At 37.2% G+C, this 22,498-nt stretch overlaps 1 protein-coding gene across 5 annotated transcripts in view; it reads left to right on the forward strand.

The window, feature by feature from the left end:
* The window catches only part of AP3S1 (adaptor related protein complex 3 subunit sigma 1), a 73,637-nt gene that overhangs the window by 45,520 nt on the left and 5,619 nt on the right, over positions 1-22,498 (forward strand). For 2 of the 5 annotated variants that reach the window (XR_006294576.1, XM_043562293.1), the window contains exons 4-6: positions 3,380-3,451; positions 18,226-18,333; positions 21,407-21,447. Coding sequence is in view for 4 of the 5 variants with exons in the window: in XM_043562293.1 (XP_043418228.1) it covers positions 3,380-3,451; positions 18,226-18,333; positions 21,407-21,442 (216 nt within the window). In the remaining variant the exon portion in view is untranslated. The remainder of the gene's footprint in view (positions 1-3,379; positions 3,452-18,225; positions 18,334-21,406; positions 21,448-22,498) is intronic. The other 3 variants (XM_043560697.1, XM_043563481.1, XM_043561464.1) reach the window with 3 other exon arrangements.

The following is a 22,498-nucleotide window of genomic DNA, read 5'->3' on the forward strand; positions in this document are numbered from 1 at the left end:
TCTGCAGTGCAGGTAATATTTCAACACCTGATTTGGGTGTTGGTTACACAGGTATATTTACTTTGTGAAAATTCATCAGGTTATATACATTGTTGTGATTTGTGTACTTCTGTGTATGTATGTTATGCTTCAGGAAAAATTTCCTGGAGCCGGGGAGCAGAAGTGAAATGGCTTTACTTACTATAACTTATTTAAATATGATGTTATAAATTGGAATTCAGACCATTTCCAACTTAAAGGTACGGTTTCAGAAGTAATATTTTCTACTTTATCAATGGGAAAAGTTTTTTTCTTCTCACATTCTTCTAAGAAGTTCAAGTTTGTTGGGGCGCCTGTGTGGCGCAGTCGGTTAAGCGTCCGACTTCAGCCAGGTCACGATCTCGCGGTCCGTGAGTTCGAGCCCCGCATCAGGCTCTGGGCTGATGGCTCAGAGCCTGGAGCCTGTTTCCGATTCTGTGTCTCCCTCTCTCTCTGCCCCTCCCCCGTTCATGCTCTGTCTCTCTCTGTCCCAAAAATAAATAAACGTTGAAAAAAAAATTAAAAAAAAATAAATAAAAAAGAAGTTCAAGTTTGTTAAGCTTGTTCAACTCTTTGTTCAAGCAGCATTATCCCATTCAGTGCTTATAAGCGAGAATCTGCTATAAAAAGAAGGAAAATGAATCTGAATTAGTTTCAAGTAGAGTGAATAAAGTCATTCCAGGTACCATGTCACTAAGACCTTGAGGAGAAATTAAGATAAAGTTGGGAGTTTGAGTGGATATTCTTTGTTTCCTACCTACCTCAAAAAAATTGAAATTGACTGGAAACTTTGAGGCTGACCCCTGTATGCCCCCACACTTGGTCATCTGAATAATTTGCCTTCTCACAAATGAAATTGTCGAGTAAAACTGCATATTCTTTGTTACTTATAGACCTCTTACTTCTAGTGACTTTGGTCTAAGCCAGGGGCCAATAAACTATAGCAGGTCAAGTCCAGCTTGCTGCACCTTTTTGTTTTTTTAATTTTTTTTTTTCAACATTTATTTATTTTTGGGACAGAGAGAGACAGAGCATGAACGGGGGAGGGGCAGAGAGAGAGGGAGACACAGAATCGGAAACAAGCTCCAGGCTCTGAGCCATCAGCCCAGAGCCTGACGCGGGGCTCGAACTCACGGAGCGCGAGATCGTGACCTGGCTGAAGTCGGACGCTTAACCGACTGCGCCACCCAGGCGCCCCTTGCTGCAACTTTTTGTAAAGTTTTGTTGGAGCAGAGCCATGCTCATTAAAACAGTTTTTTTTTTTTTTTAAGTTTTTTTTTTTTTTTTTTCAACGTTTATTTATTTTTGGGACAGAGAGAGACAGAGCATGAACGGGGGAGGGGCAGAGAGAGAGGGAGACACAGAATCGGAAATAGGCTCCAGGCTCTGAGCCATCAGCCCAGAGCCTGACGCGGGGCTCGAACTCCCGGACCGCGAGATTGTGACCTGGCTGAAGTCGGACGCTTAACCGACTGTGCCACCCAGGCGCCCCCAGTTTTTTTTTTTTTAATGTTTATTTATTTTGAGAGACAAGAGTATGAGCGGGGGGGGGGGGGGTGCAGAGAGAGAGGGAGACACAGAATCTGAAGCAGACTTTTGTTAGCACAGAGCCCTACAGGGGGCTCGAACTCATGAGCCATGAGATCATGACCTGAGCCGAAGTCTGACGCTTAACCAACTGAGCCAGCCAGGCACCCCCATGCTCATTGTTTATATATCTGTATAGTTGCTTTTTGTTGCACCATATGGCCCACAAAGCTAAAATATTCACTCTATGGTCCTTTGTGGAGAAAGTTTGCCAACTCTTGGTCTGAGAGATATTGATTATAGTCCTACAGTTCCTTGTTTGTAATGTTTCACCTATCTTACCATCTGCATGGATGGAAGGAACCTTGGGTTAGAGATCTGTATAAATTGGCCTGAGATGTGAGTAGTTTAGCAAGACGCTTGCTGTTTGCATTTTACTCCTTGTCCTATAGGATCACCTGTGAATAAAGTAACCATATGTTTCCGTTTGTAAGTCCTTCTTTATATCTTTTGTTCCAGGCTGTTAAGAAATTATGATAACATTGCATACTATTATAGCTTAATAATCATAAAATTTTAGCTGCTCCTTTTTACTCCTCATGCACCCAGTTTGTATGATAAATTTTGTGGTCATCCTGTCTGTGACAGTAACCTTTGAGAAGGGTGGTGGGAATAGAGATAGAAACAGAGTGGCAACCTATCCAAGGGAATTTAAGAAATTAATTTTTGAAAGTTTGTGTCAAAGGTCTTCAAGACCATCTCATTGATTTGCTAGGATTCACAGGACTCCAAAGTTGCTGTGCTCATGGTTAGGGTTTAGTACAGTGGTAAGAAACAGGAAAAGCACATGAGGGGATGTCTGGAGAAAACCAGGCGCAAGCTTCGATGTGTCCCTTCCCACTGGAGTCACACAGGATATGTTTTAATTCCCCCAGAAACGGTATGTGTAATGTGTTTGCAATCAGGGACAGTCACTCCTAGCCTGTGTGTCAGGATTTTTGTTGGGGGTCAGTCACATAGGCATGTGGCACCATCGTGACTTGACCTTGCTTACTTAAACTCTAGAACCTCAGAGGTAAGGAGTTGTTCATCATAAATCACATTGTTAGCATAAACTGTTTGTTCAGACTGGTATACAGTGCAGCCCAAGGACTCAGGCATGCCAGAACATACTTATCAGAACTGTACAGGGGCTCAGAGCTCAGTTCCCAGGAGCTAGTCAAGGGCTGGTCTGGTAAACAGGCCATTTTGGGGGATGTGTAGGTTTTGAGCCTCACAGGCCTGCTGCGTTAACCCATCTCCCCCGGAAGGCCCTACAAGGTATTCAAACCAGAGCTTGAACTCAGGTAAGTCTGATTCCAAAGTCTTTTTTGCTTTTTCCATAGATAATTTTGAGTGATCTTTTATCCTGAATTAATTGCTTATTACAAACTGGATGCATTAGATGTGGTAGATACTTGGACTATGTCCATCTATCGTGATAAATCTTTCCAGTAAGCTTTCTTTTTTCCTCACATGAAGATAGGGAGCCTGATTTGATTTTTTTTTTCAGCGCTTTTTAAGTAATGGTGCTAAGAATTTCTAGTTTTAGTTATTTTCAGCAAAGTTTATTTTGTTTTGTATGTTAATGTATTGAAACATAGTTATGAGCAATAGTGTATAATTATTCCTGTTGCACTTAATGCAGTATTTAATTTAAAACAAATGTGATAGCGGAGTTTAGAAAAGTGTTTGTTCACAGTTAAGAATTGTCTTCCTTTGTAGATGATAGGTTTGAATGAATTTATACAGTTCTCAAGAGCTCTTAACCTTTTTTTCTTTTCTTTTTCTTCAGGTGTTTGTGGAAACGTTAGACAAGTGTTTTGAAAATGTCTGTGAACTGGATTTAATTTTCCATGTAGACAAGGTACTCTTTCTGTATTGTTAAATCTTCTGAGCTCTGTATCTAAGAAAAATGTTATTTTGTATTTGTCAAAGTAAAAATGGATTTAGTGAATAATACTATTTTTATTCCTTATTTATTTAGTATAACTAATAAATTATGTTTACTATGAACCAGGCACTGCGCTTGGTGCCAAAGATTCAGACCCTGGCCAGAGGAATCCACATCTAGAGGAGGAGACCGTGGCATTCATTAAGTAGCAGTGTGTTGAGTGTTAATGGGAATACAGCTGTCCCACCTGCCCCTGCCCAGGGGGATGTGAGTGGAGGAGATTACATTAAAGTTGGATTTTTAAGGATTAGTAGATATTTCACTGACCGAAGTAGAGAGGATGGCTCTAGAGGCAGAGATATAAAATACAGGCCTTTGGTGTGTGTGTTGTGGGGGGTGGGGGTGGGGTGGTATTGATTGAGAGGCCTAATTTAAGTGTCTTCAGTGCACGGATTTTGGACTTTGTTCTGACGCACTTTAATTTTTTTAATAAAAATATGTATTGGCATTTATTGTTGCCTTGTTTGTACATTGGTTTTTGTTTTGTTTTGGCAAGATCAGTTTTTTCTACATTACGAAGATTGGATTGGATCGGATTGGTGGTAGATGGGAGATTAAAGGCAGGGAAATCCGCTAGAAATCTTTTTGAGGAGTTCCAGAAAGAAGTAAGACAGTACAGTAGGGATGCAGGAGGGTGAATGGATAAGACATGATGGTCTGCTAAAAAGCTCCACTTACCTACAGATTCCATACATGAGAGGGGGGAAGGATTGCTGAACTTTGTAGCCAGTATTTATTACCTGGTGCTGGTGATAGGGAATTTGGGAGGAAGAGAGTACACTTTTACCACACACAGGTTTTTTTCTTTATTAAGCTTATATAATGTAGCAAGGTTTTTTGTTTTGTTTTGGTTTGGTTTTAGTGTTTGTTTCTTTTTGAAAGAGACAGATTGCAAGTGGGTGAGGGGCAGAGAGAGGGGAAACAGAATCCAAAGCTCACCGACTGAGCCACACAGGCATCAGTAACAAGTTGTTTTGAATAATTAATCCATTAAATAAAATAGTCTGAAATAATATGCTGAAAATTTTAGCAGAAAAGGTGATTTTTAAAAATCAGCTTTATCGAGGTATAATTTACACACACCAAAATTCAGTTTTTAAAATTTTTTTTTATTTATTCTTTTTAACATTTATTTATTTTTGAGAGAGAGAGACAGAGCACGAGCTGGGGAGGGGCAGAGAGAGAGGGAGACACCGAATCTGAAACAGGCTCCAGGTTCCATGCTGACAGCACAGAGCCAGAAGTGGGGCTCAAACCGACAAACTGCAAGATTGTGACCTGAGCCAAAGTCGAACACTCAACCAACTGGGCCATCCAGGTGCCCCCAAAATTCGGCAGTTTTAAGCATACATTTAGTTAGTCCCAGAAGATGTATATAGTTACGTGACTGCTACCACATTCACGATATAGCACAATGAAGGAATGCATTTTATTATTTCTGAATAATCAAAGAATACTTTTATTATTAGCCAGTTTTCTAGGTCATATTTCTTATTTACTAAATGACTTGATTTTGGGCAGAAGACTTAAACTTGATATTTTTAAGAGTCAGTTTTTAGTTTTTCTCTAATTACGGTACCTTGCACTTTTTCACAATTACAAAGGCTTCTGTTATTTTTAGGCATTAGGGTTTGCAATATTCAAAATTATGTTTTGGTACATGATTAAAATGCTTAAATATGATTAAAATGCTTAAAAAAGACTGTTCAAAATCATTAGTTTGTGTAATACATCTAGCAGTTTAAGAAAATTGAGGAATCTCTTAGAAACATTGTAGTAAAAGTTCTCACGTTTGTACTAGAGAATAAAAGAGATCTGTAAGAGGGAAATTAAGCTCCACTTATCTACAGATTCCGTACATGGTACACATTGTTTTTTAAAATTTCCTCTTTTTTTTTAATGTTTATTTTTGAGAGAGAGAAACAGAGCGCAAGGGGGGTAGGGGCAGAGAGAGAGGGAGACGCAGAATCCGAAGCAGGCTCCAGGCTCCGAGCTGTCAGCCCAGAGTCCATCTTGGGGCTTGAATTCACGAATCGTGAGATCATGACCTGAGCCAAAGTCGATGATCAACCAACTGAGCCACCCAGGCGCCCCTTAAAACTTCTAATTTACATTGATTGATATACATTCACTTAAGAAAAATCAGAAAATACAGATTAGTGGAAAATAAGTAGAAGCCATTCAACTTCAGAGGTTGCCTTATGTTAAAAGAAAAGCTGAGGCATATTAAGAGTTTTATCAGGGGCGCCTGGGTGGCTCAGTCGGTTGGGCGTCCGACTCCGGCTCAGGTCATGATCTCGTGGTCCGTGAGTTCGAGCCCCGCGTCGGGCTCTGTGTTGACAGCTCAGAGCCTGGAGCCTGTTTCAGATTCTGTGTCTTCCTCTCTCTCTGACCTTCCCCCATTCATGCTCTGTCTCTCTCTGTCTCAAAAATGAATAAACGTTAAAAAAAATTAAAAAAAAAAGTTTTATCAGTTTATTTGAACAATACTGATTCAAATTGGGCGGTGCCAAACCAGGAATGTTTAGGAGTATTCCAACAGGAACGAGGGGAGAGGCTTCTATAGAGAAAAGGCAGAAGCAAAGCAAGGGAATTAACTGACTGATTATAACTCAAGCAGTTGTATTATTTGAGAAAGTCGAGTTTGCTGTGATGGGTTGTCTTTAGGCTTTGATTTCTTAACCTTGAGACATTTACAGGCTTAGGTTTTAGTTTGCTTACTTAGGCTGTTAGATATTAGAACCACCTCACTCTAATTGTTTAATGAACATTAGTGTTAACATTTTAGAGTGTTAGAGTTCTAGATTGTTTTGTACAAGCAAGTACAGAAACAAATACGTCTTTTTTTTTTTTAATTTCTTTTTTAACGTTTATTTATTTTTGAGACAGAGAGAGACAGAGCATGAACGGGGAGGGTCAGAGAGAGGGAGACACAGAATCCGAAACAGGCTCCAGGCTCTGAGCCATCAGCACAGAGCCTGACGCGGGGCTTGAACTCACAAACCGCGAGATCATGACCTGAGCCAAAGTCGGCTGCTTAACCGACTAAGCCACCCAGGCGCTCCAACAAATACGTCTTTAAGACCAACAAAAATGGAATCCTGCAGTATATAGTATGTGTAGCCTATACCTTCGTACAACAGTGTATCACTATTTTAGAACCTGCCAAAATTAACTAGATCTGTTCTTTCTGGGCTAAGCTCTTGTTTTAATTTTTTTCAGTGCAATGAGATAAAAGCTTCAGGATAGCAGGACCTTTCCTATCCCTCCCTTCTCTGTCTAAAACAATGCTAGTCTTGTTTTGAGCCCTTCTATGAAAGTAGGATTGTTTTCAACTCTTAAGCAGCCCTGGACCTTCCCCAGCCAGGGATCTCCTAACCAGCTCAGCTCATTTTTTCTTAGGGGCAGGTACGAAATTTTGCACGCAGCCCTCAGCCTCCTTTTGGACCACAGCTGGTTCAGTGAAAGGGGGAAGTTGTAAAGATTACCCCTTCTGTTTTCAATCGGGACGGGCTAGTTTATGCTACAGTTTAAGAAATAGCAGAATACCTCTCATTCATGCAGTATGTTTATCTTGTTCCATATACCTTAATTCTGGGATCCACAGTAACAAAGCTGTCACTGTCTGGAGCATCGTCAGTTTCTATGTCAGAGAGAAGAGCTTTCGTGGGCAAATTTATCTGCTTTTCAAAGTGTCACAGGTGATAGCTTTACCAAATGTTTTGCTACTGCATACATCGATCACTCATTTTCTAGCCTCAGTATACCACTTTCCATGTGGCCCAATGCCCAGCCCTTAAGCTAGTGTCTTTTCCTTTACTGTCTTTATTGTATCTTATTATGAATCTTTAAGTACTTATTTCTGTATCAGCCACATAAACTAACATTGTAGACACCCTGAGGTAGAGATAGCCCCCCGCTACCCAGAATTGGTCTGGATGTGAAGACTAAAGATGGCACACACACACCCACCAAGACTTTCTGATCTGAAACAGTTTCTCACTCACATAGGAAGGTTTTACAAGTAATAGTAAAGTCATTTATTTGATTAAGAGAAAATAGAAAGAAATCATAATCATTATTATAAACAGTAGAATCTTTTGTTTAAAAGAGGAGGGGGAGAATATAAGTAAAATTTGATCAAACCAACCAACTTTGTGATGAAAAATAAAAGTAACTTAAATGAAATTTTAAAGTAGGTATTTAGTACACTAAGTGTGAACTAAATGAATTAAAAGACAGAGATGATGGGTTTAAAAGGTACAGTTTGTATAGGAAAGGCAGGTAAATTCTTGACCAGTTTTCATAACCATTTGGTTCCCTAATACCCACCAAAAATGATTGTCTGTCTTTCTTTCTTTCTTTCTTTCTCTCTCTCTCTCTCTCTCTCTCTCTCTTTCTTTCTTTCTTTTTCTTTTAAGTACCCTGTAACGTAGGACTTTGAACAGAATTTGTTTTATTTTTTTATTTATTTTTTTCTAACGTTTATTTATTTTTGAGGAGGGGCAGAGAGAGGGAGACACAGAATCTGAAACAGGCTCCAGGCTCTGAGCTGTCCGCACAGAGCCCGACGCAGGGCTCGAACTCACAGCTTGCGAGATCACGACCTGAGCCAAAGTTGGACGCTTAACTGACTGAGCCACCCAGGCGCCCCAGAATTGATTTGTTTTAATCCACTGGAGATATTACTTTTTTGGATGCTCAGATTGACCTTTCTTGACCCATGGGAGCCTCTTCAGGTCGTCTTCTGGGTCCTTTTGCTGTTCCCTCCTCTCCATGGACTCTGATAGCTGTTTTGTGTTCTGGCACAACTAGATGTTAGACTCGCTTTCTTCATTTCTTCCTCTACAGACATATTGTCAGCCATTGCATGTAGGATCCCTGATTCCTTTTAGTGGGAAATGGTGTATGGAAACCACAGTCTGGAGGTGCTCATAATTATGAGGCTGGTCATTGTTTCTAGGCCTTTTCTATGGAGAGAGCATGTTTTCTGTCCAGCCCTTGAGTCACCTATTTCTTCAAGGAATGCTGGTTCCTTTTAGGGGACAGTGATATTTAGAAATGACAGTCTTGGCATCATGTAACTCCTGGTTCTCTGAACCAAGCAGGGAAATAGATGTAGGTATGTGTGCATGCACACATGCACCCTAACCTATTTCTAAATATTTATGTGTATCAAAAATCACTGAGTTCTTCTTAATGCCTCAGAGTCTAGTGCAACGCTACAGAAGTTATTCCAGCCTTCTCCTTTTCTGTATTTGCAGCTTGCTACTCTGACAGTGAAAGATTATGCCGATTATTCTCATACTTAGTATTCCCATTATTTATTATGCATTTACTTACTTGCTCATTTCTTCCTTTCTGTAACCAAATTCCTGGCCGGGCTGTTGGAAAGCTAAACTCCAGACATGCCAGTCTCCACTCTTCCCTGCGAGGACCAGCCAAAAGGTTGGCCCCAGACCCACCAGCCCCTATCCCATCAACTGAGCGAGTTGTTAGAAAGTCAATTCTGATAAAATTTGTAATGAATAAAGTATTACAAAAAAGAGTCTAGATGATTGGAAAACAACTCCATAGAATTTCTAGAAGAGGCAGAACTGTCAAAAATTTCAGTGGATGGGTATATAAAGGTAGATTACACATATCTGAGTAAATGGAAAAATAGAACACGTTGTCCAAAATGCAGCATAAAAAACTTCTTAAGAAAGAGTGAAAATATGGAAGACAGTTTATAGGTCAGGGAAGATAGAACAAGAAAGGTCTAATGGACATTTATTCTCAGTTTCAGAAGAATAAATTCTTATTTATTTCATAACATCTGAAATTATGGGAATTTGCCAGAATTGAGGAAAGATACCAATCCACACGTTGAAGAATCACAAGTAGAATAAATAAAAATAAATCTACATTTAGACTAATTATAGTACAGTTGAAGAACAGAGAAAGAGCTCTTAAAATCATCCAGAAATAAACATTACCTTCACAAGAGCAGCAGTTAAATTGGGAAATGACTTCTCAACGGCAGTCACAGAAGTTAGAAGGCGATGTATTGAGAAAATAGCTGTCCAACTGTAATTCTAAAGCTGGCAAAAATATCTTACAAGAAAATAAAATAAAGACTTTGTCAAAGAAAACTAATGAGGGAGTTTGCTTCAAGCCTTTCTCAAAAGAAATTCTAAAAGAAGGTACTTGACACAGAAGGAAGTGTCAGATACCAGGAGTGAGTTATAGAAGGAAGAAGAACAAAGAAAGTTGCAAATGTGTGGGTGAGGGTAAAAGAACATTGACTGTTAAAGTACTTGTGGAATTAATATGAAAAGAGTTTGTAGCATTAAAATACAAGTCGCCAAGAAAACATAAGCCAGGAAGGGGGGAAAAGGGAGTTGGAATAGTTTAAGATCTTTTAATGAGCAGCTCAGACTTTTATAATAAGCAGTTTTTAAAAAGGATATCTTGATATTCAGACCAGAATATAGAACAGAAAGTAGAACAGCTTTGCAGTTTTTCAGACTTGAATATTTTGAATTTTCAGATTTTGAAATATTCAGTGTTAGTATAACATGCATCATGTACCAAAATAGGTTTACTCTTATCCGTTACTTTGAATTACTATATCCCTGTTGCTTTCCATTTGTTAATTGGTCAGCAGTTAACAAATGTCTTCATTATTATTAATAAGTTACATGCTTTTCATTTCTACTTTTGTCTTGAAAATTGTACCAAAATTTTGATAAGCTAACAAAATATACTCCTAATTCCTTTCAGAATTATTTCCCAAATTGTCATACTTTAGAATGATAAGTCATTATGATAACAGAGTATGAAAGACATCAGTAGTTTGGGGGAGGATAGTATTGTTTAGCAACAGCATCTGCTTAACTGACTCAGTCTCAGGATAATATTAATCAGATGACTATAAAACTGATTATTTTCTTAGCAAATACTTTATTTTTTTTAAATGTTTATTCTGTGTGTGTGTGTGTGTGTGTGTGTGTGTGTGAGAGAGAGAGAGAGAGAGAGAGAGAGAGAGAGAGAGAGCATGCATGTGAGCAGGGGAGGCGTAGAAGATGAGGGAAAGAGACAATACCAAGCAGGCTCCACGCTCAGCACAGAGCCCAGTGTGGCACTCAATCTCACTACCTGAGCTGAAATCAAGAGTCGGACATTCAACCTACTGAACCCCCCCGGGTGCCCCAGCAAATACTTTCGTAAGGTTAATAACATCAACTGTAAGTTTTGATTTGTATAACACTTTGGTATGTCAGATAGCCTGTTGGAGAATAATTATAGCAAGATTTAAAAATACTTTTATTTTTATTTATTTATTTTCTTAATGTTTATTTTTGAGAGAAACAGACAGAACGGGGGAGGGGTAGAGAGGCTGAAGCAGGCTCCAGGCTCTGAGCTATTAGCACAGAGCCTGACTCAGAACTCAAACTCAGGAACAGTCAGATCATGACCTGAGCCAAAGTCAGACACTTAACCAACTGAGCTACCCAGGCTCCCCCAGTCACTTCTTTCATTTTTTTTTTTTTAATGTTTATTTATTTTTTGAGGGAGAGAGGGAGAGACAGAGCATGAGTGGGGGAGGGGCAGAGAGAGGGGGAGACACAGAATCCGAAGCAGGCTCCTGGCTCTGAGCTGTCAGCACAGAGCCCAATGGGGGCCTCAAACTCATGGACCACAAGGTCATGACCTGAGCTGAAGTCAGACGCTTATCCAACTGAGCCATCCAGGAGCCCCTTAAAATAACTTTTAAATTGGGGTGCCTGAGAGACGCAGTTGGTTGAGCATCTGATTCTTGACTTGGACTGAGGTCATGATCACATGGTCGTGGGATCGAACCCCCACATTGGGCTCTGCGCTAACAGCATGGAGCCTGCTTGGGATTCTCTCTCTCTTTCTTTCTCTGCCCCTCCCCCACTTGCTCTCTCTCTCCCTCCCTCTTTCTCAAAATAAAAACTTAAAAAAATATTTTTAGATTTAATTAAATTGTGATAAATCCATTTTGAGAGGGTATATCTCTGAAGCTAAGCTTTTTTTTTCTCTTAGAATCATTTCTAATGAATCTCTTTATCATAGATCCAGTTAATCAGGAAATCCTAATGCATTTACTTTCAAAATACATCCAGAATTAAACGTTTTTCTAATGTTGACAGTACACCAGTAAACCCCCAAAACATTCATTTTTTTACTTAAATTTTTTCGTTGTAGCTTTTATTTTATTTAGCAACCCTCATGGGGCTAAAATTGAGAAAATACCATATTTCGTTGCCTCTAAAATTGCAGATTTCTCTCACATTTTAACACTTTTGAGATTGGGATGCATGTTATATTCTACAGCTTGTCATAATTTAATTGGCAGTGTTTTTCCTTTTCAGTAGTATGTAACATAATGGTTTTTTAAATAATCAGTTGTAGCTTAGATTTGAAGAAATACCAAAATATGAAGAGCGATCTATTTACAACAGTTAGAATTACAAATATAGGTGTTAATAGATTACTTTAGTGTTTAAAATTTTTATTAGCAAATGTATGTATTTAAGTTTTATTATCAAATCAGTAACAACAGTATGACCCACAGAAGTACATAAATTGAAATTTTCTAACAATTTAAAATCGGTCATTTCATCATAATTGGCTATTCTGTCATAATAGTTAAAAAGTCATGACTTACAGTATTACAGTTTTTAGAGTAGACCAGTAACTCTGCTTTACTCCCCCTCCATCCATACTTTTAAAACTCCTGTTCAGTTTCCTTTTGCCTCAAGCAAGAGAAGGAGGAGGTGTTCCTTGCAAAACACATTAAAAATATATATATTTTTTGAGCCCTTAACCCTCTGCAGGGTGATGAGAAGACGGTGCTCTTATCCTTGTCTTCCTGTAGCTTGTCGTTTTCGAGCAGACACCTATCTGTGTCTCTGTTTCTCTGACAGACATAAAACCATTAAAGAACATTACAGTGTTATGTATAGCAAACGATTTTATTATTTTAAAATTACATGAATAATACTTACCTTTCTTTAGAAACAAAGAACAATACTAAAGACTATATGCTTAAACATTAAAGTTCTTCTTTTCTTGTCCCCTTCCTCGTATCCACTCAACCTCATCCCACGCTGTTTCCCTACAGTCATTTCTCTTCCTAGTTTGGCTAGGTAGGCTTCCAGACTTTTTTCCTATCTATTTTCAAAGATAGGCATAGTTCTCTTGGTCTAGTGAGTGATCAGGTTGGTTTTTATTTTACACAGTGTTTCTGTGCCTTGCTTTATTAACTTCATGTGTCTTTAGAGTCTCCCGTCAATACGTACATATCCACTTTATTCTTAGGTGAAGAATTAAACAAAATGACCTGCCGTATTTTACTTGACCACCCCTATCATCAAATGTTAATGCAAAGTGAAAAATACTTGGTGCAGAGGACTTCATTTCTAACAGAAGTTAGAGCAAGTAACTTTGATACTCTGCAAACAAGTGACAGTCTGTAGAAAGGAATCTGTATAACTGGACCTCCTTGCCTTTTGTCATCTTTTGTTATATGCTTCATTCCATCCGGTGAAGGGCTGGGAACTGTTACAAGTGAAATGTGTTTGATTTAATCTTCATTTTAGTCTCCAGTGATTATGTGCACTTTCCTCAAACCAGGATGCTGCTGTCAGTGAACTCTTTACATAAATATTTAATAAATGTGTGAGAAGCACCGGGTGATGTGTGGAAGTGCTGAATCACTAACTTGTACACCTGAAATTAATATTACACTGTATATTAACTGGGATTTAAATCAACACTTAAGAAAATATTTAATAAACACGGTTTACTGATGGAGTGGTAAAAATTGCTAAAGAAAAACACATGGCTTGTTCTTCAACTTTTGAATTTTAAGATAATTGAGATAAATAATTTTGAAGAAAATTTGTGTGTAACATTCATTAGATACCCACAATGTACATTATATTTTATAAATAATAATAGAATAATATAGACACTGTTTATGTATTTTTTAGTTTTGTTTATTTTTGAGAGAGTATGATTGGGGGAGGGATAGAGGAAGAGGGGACAGAGGATCTGAAGCGGCCTCTGCACTGACAGCAGAGAGCCCGATACGGGGCTCTAACGCATGAACCGTGAGGTCGTGACCTGAGCCAACGTCAGACACTTAACCCACTGAGCCACCCAGGCGCCCCTAGAGTACATTTAATCTTAAATAAGTTAAAGTAGTTTTAAGCAAAAGTCTCCAAGTTCTGCACTGACACTTACAATGAGATAGAATTTTTACTATTTAAACGCATGGAAAAAGTGACACGCTTCTCTTATCACTTACAAATATCCAACACCTTTGGGCTGCCTCTTAAATTGACCAAATATGTGCATGGCTATAACCTTTAATATTATTTCTCTGAATTACTATGTGACACTCTTTTATTTTTAGCAAGCTTTTGTTTGTTCGTTTTTGTTTTAGTATATGCACATGCTAAAAGTTTTCAGAACAAATAAAAACTATAAAGCGAAAGACAAGTCTCTATTCTTCCTCAGTCCTCCATTTCCATTCTGTAGGTAACTACTATCCTTTAAAAATATTTGCAGAAAATTAAAACCACAGTGAAATACCACTATATACCTGTTATTAGAATGGCCCAAATCCTGAACACTGACAGCACCTAGTGGTGATAAAGAACTCTCTCATTTATTGCTGGTGGGAATGCAAAATGGGAAAGCCACTTTGGAAGACAGCATGGTGGTTTCTGAGAAAACTAAACATGTTCATACCATACAATCCAGCGATCATGCCCCTTGGTGTTTACCCAAAGGGGTTGCAAACTTAAGTCCACAAAAAAACCAGAACACATATGCGTATAGCAGCTTATTTCATAATTGCCAAAACTTGGAAGCAACCAAGATCTCCTTCAGTAGGTAAATGGATAAAAAGTATTTGCATGTCTTTCCAGGCATTTTCTGGGTATATCCAAGTAGGTGTGTACATGTAATTTTCTTGTATACCTCAGTGGGATCATATTATAGGTATTATTCTATCCCATCCATCTTTTCATTTAATAATCTGTATTACTAAGGAATCTGTAGATGTCTCTCATTAACAGGGTAGATTTCCAAGAAACAGACTCTTAACTCTAGAGAACAAACTGATGGTTACCAGAGGGGCGGGGGTGGGGGGATGGGTTAAATAGGGGACTGGAATTAAGCAGTGTATGTGTTGTGATGAGCACCTGGTGACGTCTGGAAGTGTTGAATCACTATATTATACACCTGGAATTAATATTACACTAACTGGAATTTGAATACAATTTTTAAAAAAATGGTATAGATTTACCATTTTACAGTTTTGGTTTTTTGTCTTTTTACTGTTACCAACAAAGTTGCTTGATCATTCTTGCACATATATCTGTATCTTTTATTATTATCTTTTATTATTTTCTTAACTCACATCCTTAACTCACATCCTTAAGTCCATTCCTTATTCTCTTGCAGAACTGTGACTATAATGTATATTATATGATTGTATAAATTAGACTTAGATTTACACACACATAACAAGTATATGCATAAAAAGTTTTCAAGAAGGGTGTACAGGTTTTCCCTTGCTATCCAAAAAGTAGAGTGTTCCTATAAACCACTTCATAAGCCGAAGTGGCTTAAAGCACTGAAGCAGTACCATTTCATAGAAGTTGAAAATTCTCTTTGGATTTCTTGCAGTTAACAAAAACAGATATGAGCATAGGTCTTTTGTAAAAGTGAAGGGACTCAAAGGAAACTTTGCGGGAAGTGGGAGAAACCTGTATAAGATGCAATTAACTGTGACTATCTTTGGATAGAGGGACCTACAGAGGTTGAGGGTAGTGGAGACTGTTACTGTTCATACTTAAGTTTCGGTATAGCTTGAACTTTTAACAATTTCCTTATATTGTGATTTAAAAAAATTAAAATGAAATTAGAAATTCTGGTTTATGTCCATAAGAAGCTATGCGGTTGGATAGATAGGGTATATGTAGTTAAATCCAAACAAAGAAGCAAAAATACATCATTAATGTGGTATTTGCTACTTTTAAAAACACTTAAATACCTATAAATATTCAGGAAAAGGGGCTAAAAACCTATCAAACTCTTATTATAGGTGAACATCAAAGGATTTCAGTAGATGAGCTATGTTTCAAGCATATTGTCACCCTTTTATTTCCATTAAGTCTGTTTCAAGTAAAATTTAAAGACAAAATACTGGAATCTGTCATCCGTATGTGTTAAAGCTAAGCTAAAGCTTTTATCATCTTCTTTCTCTTACTAAGTCTGCCAGAAATTCCTCCCAATCAATTCTTGAAACGTGGAAGTTTTCAGTCACTGGACAGTTTCTAAGTGATCCCTCCATACCTTACTTGAAAACCATAACCTTGAAAATACTGAACTGGCCTCCCAATTAATACTTCTCATTCCCATATGGTTAATCTCCTGGGACTTATACACATAGTACCTCCTTACCTAGAGTACATTCTTTAGGCACTTACTATATTTCTAATAAGTGACATTGTGTTTAAGGATTTAGCTCACAGGCTCTTGTTTATTTATTTTATTTTCTCTGGATTTCTGAATTTGCTTTCATAGGAGTTATTTTTACTTTGAGGACAGATTTACATCCTAGACCTTATTAAATTATCATACATTCTTAGAATTTCTTGGGTATGACCCACATTTGCGGGCTCCTCATATTTTGATACCTTTAAACTTGGTAGACATTTCTATAATACCGAAATCGACAATTTCTACTAATCTGCTTGTGCTTCTGAGCTGTTTCTGGAAAGGCAGGAGTAAGTGTATGTAGGGGTGAGCCCCCCCAGAAAGCCTGAGCAAAGTCAGGTTGGTGGAGTTGCTACACTTTAATCAGCACTACAGTTTGTGCTTTCTCATGAGAATTTGTTTTAAAAAGAAGAGGGAGGGGCACCCGGGTGGCTCACTTGGTTAAACATATGACTCTTGATTTTGGCTCAGGTCACAATCTTACGGTTGGTGAGTTCGAGCCCCATGTCGGGCTCTGCACTGACAGCATGGAGCCACTTGGGATTCTCTCTCTGCCCTCTCTCTCCCTGCCCTTCCCCTGCTTGTGTTCTGTCTCTCAAAATAAATAAACTTAAAGAAAAAATAATAAAAAGAAGAGGGGAAATTCTGTTAAAACAGAAGTTTTAATGAATCTTTTGTTGGCCATGGCCTTTCTTTCTGAATACTTTTCCTCTGGATAGTACCTGTTAGCTATTGTGAGGACATTATATTTTATCACCTAATCACCTTCTTGGCCTTAATTGAATCTTCATAGAATATGGCTAAAAATTAATTTGGTGTATCAGTTTCATGTATTCTTGTTAACAGAAGAAAGCAAGGATTGGGACTTAGGTTTGAATTGTTTGTTTGCTACGTATTAGTTTACGTGTCTTGAGGAAGCTGGTTTATTCTCTCAACTGTAACAAAGGTTAATATGAGAATTAAATTAGATACTGTTAAGTGCAACACCAAAACATAGTTTTAATAAATGGTATCTAGTTGCAGAAGAGGTAGCAGTCAGAAGTAATGATAGTTAGCCCTAGTAGTTAAAACAGTTGTGACTTCTGGTTTTGTTTTGTTTGTAGGAAAAGTGATTTCTCTAATTCTTTCTTCAAGAATTGTACATCAGGTGTCCATCTTTCCAAAATGGAAAATTAGTAAATAATGATAGGATTTAAAAATCATGAATAGATTTGTATACAGTCTTATAAAAGAATGAGAAATAATATAGGGGCGTCTGGGTGACTGAGTTGGTTAAGCATCCGACTTCAGCTCATGGTCTGTGGGTTCAAGCCCTGTGTTGAACTGCGTGCTGACAGCTCGGAGGCTGGACCCTGCTCCAGATTCTGTATCTCCCGCTCTCTCTGCCCCTCCCCTGCTCTCTCTCTCTCTCTCTCTCTCTCTCTCTAAAATAAACTTAAAAAAAAAAAAAAAAAAAAAGAAGAATGGAGACTCCGAAATTAGACTGGTATAAATACTGACTCTACCACTTATTACTTGTATGCCCTTTCATACATGTGTAACTACTACCTTATCTGTAAAATAGAGATAAAAACAGTATAGACACCTCATAGGGTTATCGTAAGAATAATTCAGGCAGAGTATGTAGCATAGGACCTAAAAGGTATTATAAAGTAATTTTATTTAAAAAAAAAACTTCTTTTGGTTAAATATATATTATTCAATTTTATTTATTTCTTTTTTTAATTTTTTATTAAAAAAATTTTTTTTTAATGTTTATTTATTTTTGAGACAGAGAGACACAGAGCATGAACAGGGGAGGGGCAGAGAGAGAGGGAGACACAGAATCTGAAACGGGCTCCAGGCTCTGAGCTGTCAGCACAGAGCCCAACGCGGGGCTCAAACTCGCGGACGGTGAGATCATGACCTGAGCCGAAGTCGGATGCTTAACCGACTGAACCACCCAGGCGCCCCTTGTTTCTTTTTTTTTTAAATCAAATCAAGAGTTGGATGCTTAACCGACTGAGCCACCCAGGCACCCCCAAGTTATTATTTGTTGTTGTTGTTGTTGTTCACATTTCATACTTATAAAATAGCCACAGCAGTTTTGAAACAAAAAGTACTGGAATCATGAAACATTTTTGTAGTGAGTTTTCCTTACGGCCATGTATTATTTTTTACTTTAGGTTCACAATATTCTTGCAGAAATGGTGATGGGGGGGATGGTGTTGGAGACCAACATGAATGAGATCGTTACACAAATTGACGCCCAGAATAAACTGGAGAAGTCTGAGGTAAGAATGGAAAGTGCTCTAGGTAATGAAGGTAGAAAGCATGATCACGAATTATGCATGATGTGTAGCTTTCACCGTTTGTCCTTCAGTATCACCCTTTAAGGACAGCTGAGAGGCTTCTTCAGGTTATAAAAAATGGAATATACATATCTTAGTATGTTCAATGTTCTGTGACTATTATCCACCTGATAGTGTTGTCTATTCTCTTTTAGTCACAGTTGTAACTGCCTTGGGTAATAAACAGTTCAGATTCTTGTTGCTTGAAAATTAAAGAGATTAGATATTCAAATAATGAAATCAGAATTTGCCCTACAAAACCTAGTTCAGTAATTATCAAGGAAATCCAAGAACTGATATTTTTAAAGACTTATAAATTTAGTGTCACAGAACTATTTCTGGGACAGGAGAGGAGAGGAAATGGGATTCTCATGAGGAATAGAGCATTTCATTTGTTATGGTTTCAGTTGGGGCTTAGCAAGCCTGAGTGAACACTGAAAAAAATTCATTGCCTTAATTGTTTAATTCTGGATCCTTCTCAGAGGTCACTTACAAGTTGGCTAAGGCACATATTTTGTACACTGATACATGCATTCATGGCTTTTACTGCATTCTAGATGAGAAAGATTTGGTTAGTCATACATGCCTAACTTTGTTCTGTTAGATTAGGTGCATGAGAATCAACCAGCACTTTAGCATTGTATACAGTCCTGCTTGAGAAGTTTAGTGATTCTTTCCTGAAGTACTGTAGCTGAGCCACTCAAGTTCACATGATTTTGGTTGTTTCTTGTTATAATAGTGGAAGTTTAGAAAGATGAATAGTCTTGATATCTCATTCAACACTGTATTTGCTACCTTTGATATTTATAGTCATAACTCAGGTTAGAAAAACAAATTGTATATTTATAATTATTAGTTCAAGTTCAGGTGTTTGGTTGATTTAAAGTAAATATTACTATAAAAGCAGCAAGGTATTAAAAATATGCTAGCATTAATTTACATCAGGTGAGTTCTAAAGAGTTTTTATCTTGTTGGTACTTTAAAGGATCAGTTTAACATAATAATGCTATGCTCATTGGAATAGAATGAAACATAGGATGATGGATAAATCCAGCATCTGAGAATTAGAAATCGTTGAAGCTTTGTTGAACATTTTCCAGTGTTTTCCAATAGCTCTGGATTTCTCTTTATCTCAATTTACCATCCCTATGATTGCCCAAAAGAGATACTTGTAATGGTGAAGAGCTTAAAATTATGATTCTTTTCAATGACTATGTATAGGCTGTGTGTTCTACGGCCATTTTTAAAATACTGGTTTTTGAAAAGGGAAAACAAACTAGATTAATACAGAAAGCTTTGTTTTAGGACAAGGTAAAGAGCCAGAATATTATTGACTATAGTTGGTTTGTCTTATTGTTTAGTATAGTAAGAGATTTACTATAACCTCTGAGCTGTAAAGTCTTAAGTGATAACTTGAAATTTATGTAATCTGTTAAAACTTACTTTACAAAAATGTATGGATATAGATTTTAAATGCCAAGAGACAGTGACACAATCCATTAATAATCTGTCAGAAATGAATGGAAATGTGGTAATTGATGATTTCTGTGTGATTATCTGTAAAAATATATTGACCTTTTGTCTGGAATATTCACATTCCAGGTATTTCTTTAACTTCTTTTCATGGATGGTGTCCTCCTTTTTTTTTTTTTTTTTTTTTTTTTTGGCCTTGGTTTGCTGTTTATAATACTGACAGAAGTCATGAAGGACCTGTTATAATTGCATAATGGATATTTGTTTTCTGATTGTCCAGTACAACTGTTAATGAGGCAGTTTTTTTTATCTGTGAAAAGCAGTAAAATACAAAATTTACATTTTCAATGGAAATCATTATAAGAATACTGTAACTTACAAAAAAGTCTTTTCACAGAACCATTTCTATTTAAAATGGTTTTAAGTACTGGTGAAAAAAGTACTGATATTTTTCATCCACTGATCATCTTTTAACTCGCACAGTCTGCTGTTATCTGGTACAAATTAGGAGAAAAAGAAAATCTGGGAGTAAACCACAACATTGTTTTTTATCAAGTATATCTCTAGATGTGATGTCTGCTAATGTTTTAAAGTAGGATTTTGAATTCAAGTGAGGCCATTTAGTCCTGATCATATTTTCAGAAAAATAATGTTGACTTGGTGTAATTTTTCCGTAGTTTTCATACGTATGTTTTGAAGACTACCACCTTTATTCCAGACACATTGAAATGTAGGAAGTTTTCATATGGGTTCCATTTCCCTGTTTCTCTTAACTGGGCATTTATACCAAATATATGAATGATTATAGAATCATCCAGAATTATTTGAGGACACACTATAAGCTTTTTTTTTTATCTGATTCTTACTAACTTTTAGTTAAAATGCAAGCAAACACTTGCCAAGAAAGAATCAAATTCCAGAATATCATGGTTGATGAAAAGACCTGGGGGGTATCATTTTTAAGATTAATTTAAGTGATATTTAGAATATCATTTATCTTTTAGAAATCAGCCTAGGTATATTTAAGGTTAAACCTCTTGAGATGCAACATGGGTATATCTAGGTGCCTTTACCTTGTCAGAAATTGAAGAGTTTATTATTTTGGCTTAAAGGTAGTATATTTCCAGTGACAGTTGGAAGTGAACCACCTCAGTTCCCAGTGTAAGCGAAGATCAGCCAGATCTTTAAGGACAGTAGAAACAACCATATGCTCTGAATGTATTTTCATCTATCCTGATTTGACAGAAAAATGGTTTACTAACAATGGGGTCTGGGAAAAGGTTTAAGCTGGGAGGTTGATGGGTTTGGGAGAAGGTGTCAGAGGCACTCAGGAATCTGCCTGAGGAATACAGGACTCCCTGGGGGTGGGGGTAGAGGGGTGGAGTCGGGGAGACTTGTTAGCTTTTACGTATTTCATGTTATTTTTAAGATGAATAAATGGGATAAATGGGTCTGAATATAGTCACTACTTTTTTAAAGTCAGTCTTCTTTTTTTTCCGAACATCCTGATCTTTCTAGCTCTTTCCATTCTTCTCTCTTACAGACCTTTATCTTTCAATCTCCCAGACAGGACAGGTAGACAAGGTATTGCTGACTTTGAGAAAAATGTACTTTAACAAAGGGAAAGCAAAATGATGTCAAAGGCAATTAAATATTTAGGCCAGACTCAAAAATTCTTTGTGTTAATGAACCCATGTAGTCCCTGTAGCCAATTTTCCATTCTAGTTTCTCCTTGTAGTTTCTTCATCTTTTATTGGACTTACTGTATTTTACTAGTATCTCATCGATGTCATGTTTGTTGTGTTTTGTCTGCCTGCATTGTGAAAGGAAAGTAAATTTTTTGTTCTTTTTTTTTTAACATCGTCATTTAACTGACAAATTACATTTGTAGAAATGACAGTTTACTTTTATATAAAAATTTAGAGTTTATTTCGAGAATCATATGGTAGAATCAATCTTAATTTAACTCTCACAGCTAGTTTTTTCTCCATCTTTCAAATTAGAATTCTAACATAAAATTGCCTGCTGAATTTTGGAAGCTGTGCTTTGAAAACTAAAGGCTTCATGAACCTTTAAAGTTTTGCATACAAAGTGAGAAGCAGTGAAGGCTTAGAATAGTGACTTAAATAGTACTTTCTCTCTCCCCATAATGGTTTTCAGTTCCAAAGTCTTAACAGAATTGCTTTTATGTTTTTGACCAACAAGTACATATTAAAAGTGGCCAACAAAAAGTATCAGATAACAAGTCTCCTAAAATTGCACTAAATGTTCTAAAAATTGGAATTAAATATTTTGACCAAAATAAAATGGCTTTCCAGCATAGCAACCTTCTGACATCCCAAACATATTAGAATAAGACTCAGTAGACTCCTAGCTTCATAAAACTCTATATTCTCTGACATTTCCTGTGCATTTTTTCACACCCTAAATTAACTGTGTAAAGAATTTTTTAGAAATTTCAATCTAAATGATGATGAACAGCTTTTTCTGTACAAAAATCAAAATGCTTATAGGCCTCCATTAAAAAATTTCAAAGTGAAGGGGCGCCTGGGTGGCTCAGTCGGTTAAGTGTCCAACTTCAGCTCAGGTCATGATCTCGCACTCCGTGAGTTCAAGCCCCGCATCGGGCTCTGTG

Source organism: Prionailurus bengalensis, chromosome A1 (genome assembly GCF_016509475.1).
Source record: "Prionailurus bengalensis isolate Pbe53 chromosome A1, Fcat_Pben_1.1_paternal_pri, whole genome shotgun sequence".
NCBI classification, from domain to species: Eukaryota; Metazoa; Chordata; class Mammalia; order Carnivora; family Felidae; genus Prionailurus; species Prionailurus bengalensis.